The sequence below is a fragment of the Oncorhynchus kisutch genome, linkage group LG14 (genome assembly GCF_002021735.2).
Source record: "Oncorhynchus kisutch isolate 150728-3 linkage group LG14, Okis_V2, whole genome shotgun sequence".
Taxonomy (NCBI): Eukaryota; Metazoa; Chordata; class Actinopteri; order Salmoniformes; family Salmonidae; genus Oncorhynchus; species Oncorhynchus kisutch.
The window spans coordinates 41,836,134-41,848,141 of NC_034187.2; the positions used below are offsets into that span (position 1 = coordinate 41,836,134).

Below are 12,008 nucleotides of genomic sequence, written 5' to 3' on the forward strand. Positions count from 1 at the left end.
ACCAAGACATTATCAAATTCAATTCCAGGCTATTTTTTGTGGACTGTGCTTATAGGCAGTCCTGATTATTATTGTTGGGAGAAGTAGGCCTAGGATACATCATTTCAGAGTTATTTTCGCAGTTAGGTTCATTGGCTAAACGAGAAGGAGAAATAAATAAAGGGAGGCAGTTAGAAACGCTCCGTGGGCTACAAGCTGCAGTGCCTCCTCCCTACAGCATCGCTAAACGAACAAATGAGGCATGACGTCAATGTTGTGCCTGAGCGCGCGCTGGTTGGTGCGCTCGCGAGCGCTTCTGACGGTCGTTCTGTATTGAAGCGGTGTAGGAGAGTGAGAGTTTACAGCTGCAGCATCACTTCCTATAGCGCACCCAAACTGCGAGGACACCACTTCATCCGAAGCAAACCCATTGGAGTGTACAATCACCTGCGAGGCTGTGACTGCACTTTCTCTGAAGCAGACAAGAACCCAACGAAATATTTTATTTATTTATTTATTAGCTACGAAAGGGAATGCCATCTATAAATATGAAACTGGAGATGGTGACCATTATCGCCTGCGAGGTAGATACCGACGTGTTTACGTCCGACAAAATGCAGGTAGGCCAACAGTTTCATAAAACCGTACGTTCAATATTTTGATTATATTTTTCGTTTTGTGCTCCGAATTACGCATGACCGGATTTTCTGCATGGCCCAAAGTGCCTGTCTTGATGACGTTTTACGGAGTAACCTTTTCACCATGGATATTTATCAATGAAACCGCAGTTCGTCAAGATGCACGTCTTGAATGCGCATAGTTGTCCTCGATGTCATAATTGATTGACGTTTGTGAGGTTGCAGAAGTGGGGACGGGAGGGCGGACCTCATGCAGTAGCCTATACTTTTTTCACTGTATGCGCTTCAGACCACATCTCACCACAGGTCAGTTTTGGTACGCAAGTTACATGGTTAAATGCGAAGGGGGGGGGGGGGGGGGTTATCGAATTGAACTTGAGGAGGAGCGCTGAACGAAATTCAGATTTCTTTTAGACGCAGTGTCGGAGTCGGACCCCCCTCAACCCTCCCTTTTTCAGCATTGCAGGGGCGCCAGATAGCTAGACTGCTACTTTAGGGAGCGCATCGATCGAATCCAACCGTCACGGGGCAGACGATGTCGGTACTTATATGCCCAAACGTTGTAGACTTGGAATAAGAAAGTGCTAATAATTAATTGAAATGCCGCACATATGTTGTTCAAATGGTTCATTGTGGATCAAGGCTGGCAATTGTATTGTCCATTGCAGAGAACACCGCGTGCCGTGAAAGAACAACAAGGTATTAGGCGACTAAGTCTTTCCTAAATACAGTTATGTAGTCTGAACAGAGGTCTTATGCTATGAAAAAGTAAACAGTAGCTCTGCCATGGCCTCAATAAACACAGACATTATGCATGTGTGCTCGTGCACACACTCACACACACACATCTCCGACTCCAAAAACAAAGCACCTTTATTTTTTTGACATTCAAACCTAAGCTCTACATATCCTAACTCTTCACCTCACTGACTCCCAAAACCCTACTACCACCTTTTGCCTGGGGATGCTCGTGAAATCATGCAATGCAGGGGAGCGCGCGCAGGCTCATGTTGGAATAGGATGGCACAAAGAACAGGACTAATCCGTGTTTCTGGCAGTCTGGGCACGAGAGGACAGGGGTTTGGGGGAAAAGATTAGCGGGGCATGCACGTGGTTGGGGAACACTGATTGAGATCATCTCTCCCAGGCAGCTTGCGGTTTGGTTCATTGTTTTCAAATATCATTCAAGGAGGCCTCATCTGTTGTCTGTGTGTTCTTTCTCTCTACCTTTATTCATCCAAAGCAGTGGTCAACAACCTTTCTGAGTCAAGATAATTTTCGCAGTCAAAAAGCAAGCTGAGATCTACTGCTCAGATTCGTACTTTTTACATTAACCTCACACAAACAGTTTTGTAGAAATGAGGTTTGGGCAGTAGGCCTAGTACATTATCACAGCATATTGGCTATATGATTGGCCTGCCAATATTGTTAATCAGACCATATTATATTTCAAAACTCGAGCTTTGATAACAAAATAGATCACAGTGAGTCACTGTGGAGCATGAATTGAAATGGCTTGCGAAAGTTTTCATCCCCTTTGGCATTTTTCCTATTTTGTTGCCTTACAACCTGGAATTAAAATGGATTTTGGGGGGGTTTGTATCATTTGATTTACACAACATGCCTACCACTTTGAAGACACAAAATATTTCTTTATTGTGAAACAAACAAGAAATAAGACAAAAAAACAAAACTTGAGCGTGAAATAACTATTCACCCCCCCAAAGTCAATACTTTGTAGAGCCACCTTTTGCAGAAATTACAGCTGCAAGTGTCTTGGGGTATGTCTCTATAAACTTGGCACATCTAGCCACTGGGATTTTTGCCCAAACTTCTCCAGCTCCAGCTCCTTCAAGTTGGATGGGTTCCGCAGGTGTACAGCAATCTTTAAATCATACCACAGATTCTCAATTGGATTGAGGTCTGGGCTTTGACTAGGCCATTCCAATACATTTAAATGTTTCCCCTTAAAGCACTCGAGTGTTGCTTTAGCAGTATTCTTAGGGTCATTGTCCTGCTGGAAGGTGAACCTCCGTCCCAGTGTCAAATCTCTGGAAGACCAAATACAGGTTTCCCTCAAGGATTTCCCTGTATTTAGCACCATCCATCATTCCTTCAATTCTGACCAGTTTCCCAGGCCCTACAGCATGATGATGCTGCCACCACCATTCTTCACTGTGGGGATGGTGTTCTCGGGGTGATGAGAGGTGTTGGGTTTGCGCCAGATATAGCATTGATGGCCAAAAAGCTACATTTGCCTAGAGTACCTCCTTCCATATGTATGTGGAGTCTTCCACATGCCTTTTGGAAAACAAATGCGTTTGCTTATTTTTTTCGTCCATTACATGAAATACAAATAAAAATAAATTAAAATGACAGGTTGTAATGCAACAAAATAGTAAAAACGCCAAGGGGGATGAATACTTTTCAAGGCACTGCACCTGCATCTGAATGTCAACAAGGTCAAATCACGACGTCGGTGATCTTCAGGTCGAAAAATCGGAGCTCTAGAAAGATGCCAGAGTTTCCGACTTGGAATTCCGAGTTGGATGACCGTTCAAAACTATTTTTCCCAACCGCCTCTCACGGTCCCTGCTCTCTCATTCCTTTCCTCTGGTGAGACTGATCAGAGAGGGGGGACGCCGTCTTCCACCTGATGGCGAAGCTCGAGTCTCACCGCATCTGCCTCATGCACGAAATCATGTTGTTCCTATGACCAGAGAAAGTGAAATATTCCTTAATATTAAAATCGTCATGACGAGCTGCAAATAATAACAATACAACGCAGGGCTGTCGATACTTGGCTACTCTTTCATTGCAGCTTCAGCCCGAGCGGAAGTACGGAGAAGCGTGTTTTGAATAAAACAGTGACAGTGCTGAATATAAACTTAAACATGAACTCACACATAAAAACAGCAGCTCTTTGCTGTATTCGTTGAGTCTCTCTGTGGTCATAGTTTTAAAAGTTATTAAATTACGTAGACTAGTAGCCTAAACTTGGCTATGGCCAGGGTCATGGAAGCTCTGTAGCCACGGTGATTTGAGCTATCCGATTGGGCAGCGCAGTAGGTGCACTCGATTTAGTCACAGATTTGCTGTTCCGCCGGGTAGGCAGAGTTTGTCTCATGGGAACACTTTACTTACTCGGTTGGAGACCACTGATTTAAAGTAACATAAATATTATAGCATGGAGTTTGAAGCTATAGCTGAGATATAAATGTTACCCAGCTAGCACAATCTAGAGGCGAAAGAAACGCACACCTATTTAGGCGAGGTGCTGGCTAGCGGAGTGGAACACTTAAAAAATAAATAAAGGCGAGTCGCACACTCTAGGAGCTCAGATGCAAAATGATTTATGTCCAACATTTCGACAGACAAGCTGTCTTCATCAACTCATTTAAATATATGTCAAAAAACACACACAGGTGTCTGTAATCATGGCCGGGTGTGGCCTGATATCGTTGGTTAATTCTCATATATTAAAATAGCATACAAAAAATATAAATGAGTAGAGTACGATCATAGATACAATTTGGCTACATGAGCCTACAAACATTTACAATAGCAAAATCACAATCATCAGAAGAATGGCTTCAGATCCAAGTTTATGTTGAGACGGCTAGCACAAAACATTCCTGTAACGTTTCCTAAAGGTTCTCCTTTGGTAATTCGAAAAACAACTTTCCCGTTACGTTCTGGGAACGAAAATGTGTTAGCCGGGTAGGCCATCTTGTTGAGGTGCTGGCTAGAGCCAAGGAGCCCGTGTAGGAATTCAGGGACAGTGTGTGATGATATTGTTGCTGGTTAATACTGATACAGTGTCTGGTTGTGTCTGGTTGTGTATGATACTATGCTGTCCATCTGGAAGTGTGGAAGTCTGGAAGTGTGGTTCATAGCCAACCTAGAACTGAGACTGTTCTGATTCTACCATGCAGACTATGAAATATTAAGGAATTGCTACCTACAATATCCTACTAAGAGTATATCTAGCTCTGGTCCAGGCAGGCGTTAATGTACATTCCTTTACTAACAGTGTTTGTAGAGGAATATGCAATAATGCCCCTGGATCATAGCTAGCTTTTAGCTTGCAGTCTGTTTTGAGATGATTATACTATGTTTTTCCGATTGCCACTGGTCTAGGATTAGTCAGTCAGAAGGACCGGTTGGGTCTTTTCTCAATAGTATAGGCTGAACCTGTGGCTTTAGGTTAGTAATGCCAATTGATAACCTGGTCCCTGATCTGTTTGTGCTGTATTGCCAACTCCTATGGTTATTGTCATGCCATCGCAAACAGATCTGGGACCACGCTAGTTAATTTAGTGCTGTGCCCGGTGTTTTTATGCGAGTGATGCTAACGGGTGCTTACAGGGTTAGTTTAAGTATATGGCTGGCCTTAGCAGTTGCTATAGGACTTGCGATAGCTGATGCATTAGTCTGTGTGGTGGTTTGTAACACTGTTACCTGGAGAATATAGAGCAACATCAGCAGATTAAATGTGAAGATCACAGGAATGAGCTACATGAACAGGCTCTCTCACATGTTAGACAGCATATACACTTACAAACATGCACACACGTGCGCACACAAATGAACATAGAAAGTACAAACACACAGACACATGCAGATGGGCAGTAATTCTGTTACAATGTATTTAAATGACTTCTGTGTATTTTGTAACTTGAATTACATTGGGCTGAAATACACTCCACGGTATTTTGTAACAAGATACCTTCGAGAGCTGTAATTTCTATACCATTTTCTTTTTTATAGCAGTTCACATTTTGTGGCTCACTTTCATGGTATCAAAGGTCTGATGACACTATGGTGTGATAAAAGGGTCTGCTAAATAAACTAAATATAAATGTACACTACCGTTCAAACGTTTGGGGTCACTTAAAAATGTCCTTGTTTTTTGAAAGAAAAGCAGATTTTTTTTGTCCATTAAAATAACATAAAATTGATCAGAAATACAGTGAAGACATTGTTAATGAAAAAAGGATTGTTGTCTATCAACAATGACAAGCCACCGGGGTATGACAATCTGGGTGGAAAATTACTGAGGATAATAGCGGACGATATTGACACTCTTATTTGCTTATTTTTCAATTTAAGTCTATTAGAAAGTGTGTGCACTCATGCCTGGATGGAAGCAAAAGTCATTCTGCTACCCAGGTATAGTAAAGCCCCCTTTACTGGCTCAAATAGCCGACCAATCAGCCTGTTACCAACCCTTAGTAAACTTCTGGAAAAAATAGGGTTTGACCAGATACAATGCTATTTTATAGTAAACAAAATTACAACAACACTCTCATTGAGAAGGACATTCAACAAGCACAGCACTTAAACAAATGCTTTGTTAGACTTCAGTGCAGCTTTTGACATTATCGATCATAGTCTGCTGCTGGAAAAAGTTGTGTTATGGCTTTACACCCCCTGCTATATTGTGGATAAAGATTTACTTGTCTTAACAGAACACAGAGGGTGTTCTTTAATGGAAGCCTCTCCAACATAATCCAAGTAGAATCATGAATTCCCCAGAGTAGCTGTTTAGGGTCCTTACTGTTTAGGCCCCTTACTAACAACTTTGAGTAAAGCCAGTGTGTATGCCAGTGTGGATGACTCAACACGATACACGTCAGTTACTACAGCAACTGAAATGACTGCAACACTTAACAAAGAGCTGCAGTTAGTTTCCGAATGGGTGGCAAGGTATAAGTTAGTCCTAAATATTTCCAAAACTAAAAGCATTGTATTTGGGACAAATCATTCACTAAACCCTAAACCTCAACTACATCTCGTAATAAATAATGTGGTAATGAGCATGTTGAGGTGACTAAACTGTTTGGAGTAACCCTGGATTGTAAACTGTCATGGTCAAAACATATTGATACAACAGTATCAATGGGGAGAAGTATGTCCATGATGAGGTGTTGCTCTAACTTCTTGACAGCACTGTCAACAGGGCAGGTCCTACAGGCCCTAGTTTTGTCGCCCCTGGACTACTGTTCAGTAGTGTGGTCAGGTGCCACAAAGAGGGACTTAGGAAAATTGCAGTTGGCCTCAGAACAGGGCAGCACGGCTGGCCCTTAAAAGTACACGGAGATCTAACACTAATGATATGCTTGTCAATCTCTCATGGCTAAAGTGGAAGAGCGATTGACGTCATCACTATTTGTTTTTGTAAGAAGTGTTGACAAGCTGAATGTACCAAGCTGTCTGTTTAAACTACTAGCACACATCTCGGACACCCATATGCATACCCCACAAGACATGGCACTAGAGGTCTCTTCACAGTCCGCAGGTCCAGAACAGACTATGGGAGGCGCACAGTACTACATAGAGCCATTACTGCATGGAACTCTATATGGAACTCTTTTCCACATCAGGTATCTGATGCAAGCAGTAGTATCAGATTTTTTTTAAACAGGTAAAAATATACCTTGTGGAACAGCAGGGACTGTGAAGAGACGCACACAAATGTACAGACACACGCATACATTGTAATATTGTTGTATGGTGGTATTATACATGTTGTATATGGCAGCAGCTAATGGGGATCCCTAATAAATACAAATACAGGAGAAGCATTTGAACATCTTTTTTCTTAATCAAAATGCTTTTTTTTTGTTGCAGTAATGCATTCTGGAACATGTGCACTTTCATGTGCCTTAATAGCTAACTTGTATTCCATCTGTAAATACAAATAACATTGTTACATTACGAGCCTAGTTGGTTTAGCCACGGAAAAAGTCAGGAACCTTTCCGCTAGTCGTGATTTACTGACACAATGGATGGGCTGGACATGCCAAGAGATGAGTGTGGATTAGTCTGCCATGTAGCATGCTTCTGTCTATAACCTGAGCTCCTCAGTATGTGTTGATAGTCCTTTCTACCGCAGCGTTTTTGAAAGATATAACGTTAGCCATCGTGAACTACAAAAGTTTTACTACTTTCTCAACAACATTGATGCCCTGTATTTAGCAGGCGCTATCGACCGATCAGTTGGAAAAAGTAGTGATGGGCTACTTTCTGCACACGCCACGGTCAGTGTGACCCGGAGTGACTTGACACAACGCTGGCCAAACAAGATGTAGCTTGAAAAAAAACAGAGATCAATGGCCGTGAAGCCATTTACATGGGTAAGAGTCTAGCTACATTTTCCGATATTATACGTTTCAAATTCTGTCAGGAAGTGGTTTTCATTTCAAGTTAAAGCGTACTGTTAGCTAGCAAACGTTAGCTTGCTGGCTCGCTAGCTAACATTACATGTATGATCTGTGTAGTAATATTATTCAAATCAGAAACAGTTTGCATTGATAGTTATAGCCTAATGTTAGTTAGCTAACATTGAACCTAGTTGGTTAGCTTGATCTACCTGCCAATTCATACTACAGCTATGACAATGTTTGTATTGGTAGTAGTATGAGTTGAGATTATTCCGGTTCATTGTTTAGCTAGCTAGCTAGCTACATGTCTAAACAAAAGACTCCACTTTACCAGATTATTACATGACCATCAAGTTAGCCAGGTGTGTCTGGGAGTGATTATGGCCATCTATTGTATTTCATGAACATGTGTACATGTCTAGACAATAATGACCCATCCATTTAGCTAGCTGTCGCTGGGGGATGGTTATAGCATTTCTTTCACATGACTCATCAATTTAGATAAGTATGTCTGGGTAAGCATCATCTAATAATGATAAAATGTTTATCAAATATTTTTTTCTGGACATTTTCTGTTTTTGATATTGATTCCTATAAAAGTAACCATTTCAATGTACTGTTTACACCTTCTGTATCCTGTGAATGTGAATTTGATATTATGTGTGTTTACCAGAAACGGTAATGTGAAGAAGAACATGGCCTGCACCAAAGTCAGATTAGGATATATGCTAAGGACTAGATAAAGTGTATTTTTTTACCTTATTTATAGGCTACTACTTTTAGTCTTGTTAACTACACTACTTACTCTGTTTAGCATATGGCCTCACATGTGAATCCTTAAAGAGATGGGGGGGGATAAGATTTAAGAGGGTGTGAACGATGCTGAATGGGTGGAGACAATGAAGAGCTCTGCAGTAGGTGTACCGGACCATTCAAGGGCCATTTTCTCAAAAGTGGGGTTATAGTTTATCAACTTTCAAAGCAGAATTATTTTCACATTGTTCCTCAACTGCAGTGCATGATATACTATTTTCTAGTCTTTACTTTTATCCAATGTAAAAAAATACCATAAAAAATGTTGCTACATAGGACTGAATCCAGGCAGAGGGTCACAAATAACTTCCCCTTATAGTGTGGCTCAGTTGGTAGAACATGGTGCTTGCAACTCCAGGGTTGTGGGTTTGATTCCCACGAGGGACCACTATAAAAATGTATGAACTCACTACTGTAGATTGCTCTGGACAAGAGTGTCTGCTAAATGACTAAAATATAAAACAAGTGAAAAAAAGAAACAACACATTATGTGACCTTCACACACATGCACAAACACACTCCACATATATTACAGTGCCTTGCGAAAGTATTCGGCCCCCTTGAACTTTGCGACCTTTTGCCACATTTCAGGCTTCAAACATACAGTTATATCTTTATTTTTTTGTGAAGAATCAACAACAAGTGGGACACAATCATGAAGTGGAACGACATTTATTGGATATTTCAAACTTTTTTAACAAATCAAAAACTGACAAATTGGGCGTGCAAAATTATTCAGCCCCTTTACTTTCAGTGCAGCAAACTCTCTCCAGAAGTTCAGTGAGGATCTCTGAATGATCCAATGTTGACCTAAATGACTAATGATGATAAATACAATCCACCTGTGTGTAATCAAGTCTCCGTATAAATGCACCTGCACTGTGATAGTCTCAGAGGTCCGTTAAAAGCGCAGAGAGCATCATGAAGAACAAGGAACACACCAGGCAGGTCCGAGATACTGGTCCGATATAGTTTGAAGCCGGATTTGGATACAAAAAGATTTCCCAAGCTTTAAACATCCCAAGGAACACTGTGCAGCGATAATATTGAAATGGAAGGAGTATCAGACCCCTGCAAATCTACCAAGACCTGGCCGTCCCTCTAAACTTTCAGCTCATACAAGGAGAAGACTGATCAGAGATGCAGCCAAGAGGCCCATGATCACTCTGGATGAACTGCAGAGATCTACAGCTGAGGTGGGAGACTCTGTCCATAGGACAACAATCAGTTGTATATTGCACAAATCTGGCCTTTATGGAAGAGTGGCAAGAAGAAAGCCATTTCTTAAAGATATCCATATAAAGTGTTGTTTAAAGTTTGCCACAAGCCACCTGGGAGACACACCAAACATGTGGAAGAAGGTGCTCTGGTCAGATGAAACCAAAATTGAACTTTTTGGCAACAATGCAAAACGTTATGTTTGGCGTAAAAGCAACACAGCTCATCACCCTGAACACACCATCCCCACTGTCAAACATGGTGGTGGCAGCATCATGGTTTGGGCCTGCTTTTCTTCAGCAGGGACAGGGAAGATGGTTAAAATTGATGGGAAGATGGATGGAGCCAAATACAGGACCATTCTGGAAGAAAACCTGATGGAGTCTGCAAAAGACCTGAGACTGGGACGGAGATTTGTCTTCCAACAAGACAATGATCCAAAACATAAAGCAAAATCTGCAATGGAATGGTTCAAAAATAAACATATCCAGGTGTTAGAATGGCCAAGTCAAAGTCCAGACCTGAATCCAATCGAGAATCTGTGGAAAGAACTGAAAACTGCTGTTCACAAATGCTCTCCATCCAACCTCACTGAGCTCGAGCTGTTTTGCAAGGAGGAATGGGAAAGAATTTCAGTCTCTCAATGTGCAAAACTGATAGAGACATACCCCAAGCGACTTACAGCTGTAATCGCAGCAAAAGGTGGCGCTACAAAGTATTAACTTAAGGGGGCTTAATAATTTTGCACGCCCAATTTTTCAGTTTTTGATTTGTTAAAAAAGTTTGAAATATCCAATAAATGTCGTTCCACTTCATGATTGTGTCCCACTTGTTGTTGATTCTTCACAAAAAAATACAGTTTTATATCTTTATGTTTGAAGCCTGCAATGTGGCAAAAGGTCGCAAAGTTCAAGGGGGCCGAATACTTTCGCAAGGCACTGTATATAAAATCACGTGCACATGCTCTCTCTCTTTCACCGTAGTGACGGGATGGAAAAAGGTAATTGTTGTATATTCCCTCTGTCAGCAAACCTCCATCCTTCCAGACTAAATCCCAGGCCTGTAGAACCCTACTTTCTTTCCATCAGCATTTGTGGTCTGCCTGTCTGTTCCCAAGCCTATCATCATAACAATGGCAGCCGTCTGTGTCACTTGTACCTCTGCCTACCGCCCTGGAAACTCAGGGGAGAGCTTTGAGGAGCCACATCTTTTTTTGATGCCTGTTTTGGTCTCTTGCCTATTTATCAAGCACGTACCAATGGTATATTCAATGTGGATGTGTCAAAACGTCACGTATGAAATTATATTTGATTGAAAACATGGAACATTTGGATTGCTGTTTGGCTTGCTTTAGTACGGTCATCGTATCATCTTCAAAAACCTGCATTGATAAAAAAAAATCTATCCATATTTCAAACAATCAGCAACCTATCTACAAGGTTGCACTCAGCAAGCCCTCACAAAGCGCAGGCACTTGCTCGATGATATAACTATTTTGATACAGCTCTGTAGAGGTTTGCATTGCTACAGTAGAGATATAACAAACGGCGTGTGTCAGTCAAACAGGTATAGCAGAAGGGGAAAGAGTGGAGGATGAAGCGGCTGGCCATATTATGTTCTGTCCAGGTGGGAAACCAGATCTGGCCCTGGCAGGTGGACAAGGCCTAGGCCCCTGGTCCACCTGTGTATAACTCTGATAGCCTAGTCCAGAGTAGGGGGCTCAGGTGTTCACCGCTCTCAGTCTGTGGATATGTCGATCTGGGCCACGGTCGTCTCACATTCCCCCGAAACCTTAGAGAGTCTCTGGGTCTCAGGTGTCACGTAAAAGTTTAGGACGATGTCCGCTGGAATGACGTAGAAGGAAAAAAAAACACAAAGAATAAGTCTTGTCTCCAACTCCGACTTCTATCGTTGGCGTTGCGTCGGGATACAAGAGCTTGTTGTGAGATGTTAAGGTGAAGGCTAAAGGAAAAAGCTTTTTATCCATTGAAGTGGAGATTTTTGGGGATCAATGGCAGGATGACATGAAGTCTAGTCACTTGATGTTTTATTCATGGCTACCACTTTGTTGCCATGTAAAAGCATCATCTGAAATGAACGTTTCAGAGCTTTCATTTGGATAAGGCATCAGTGCCTTTACATCACACAGTATGCCAATAGAACCAGCCCCATTTTTTAAAATGTAATTCAAGGA

General features: G+C 41.7%; 1 protein-coding gene across 1 annotated transcript in view; it reads left to right on the plus strand.

Annotated features, from left to right (window-relative positions):
• Window positions 1-243: 243 nt before the first annotated feature.
• LOC109878155 (calcipressin-2) overlaps window positions 244-12,008 on the plus strand; it is a 46,031-nt gene continuing 34,266 nt past the window's right edge. Inside the window, exon 1 of the mRNA XM_031788424.1 lies at window positions 244-599. Within this exon, the coding sequence (XP_031644284.1) occupies window positions 513-599 (87 nt within the window). The 5' untranslated portion in view covers window positions 244-512. The remainder of the gene's footprint in view (window positions 600-12,008) is intronic.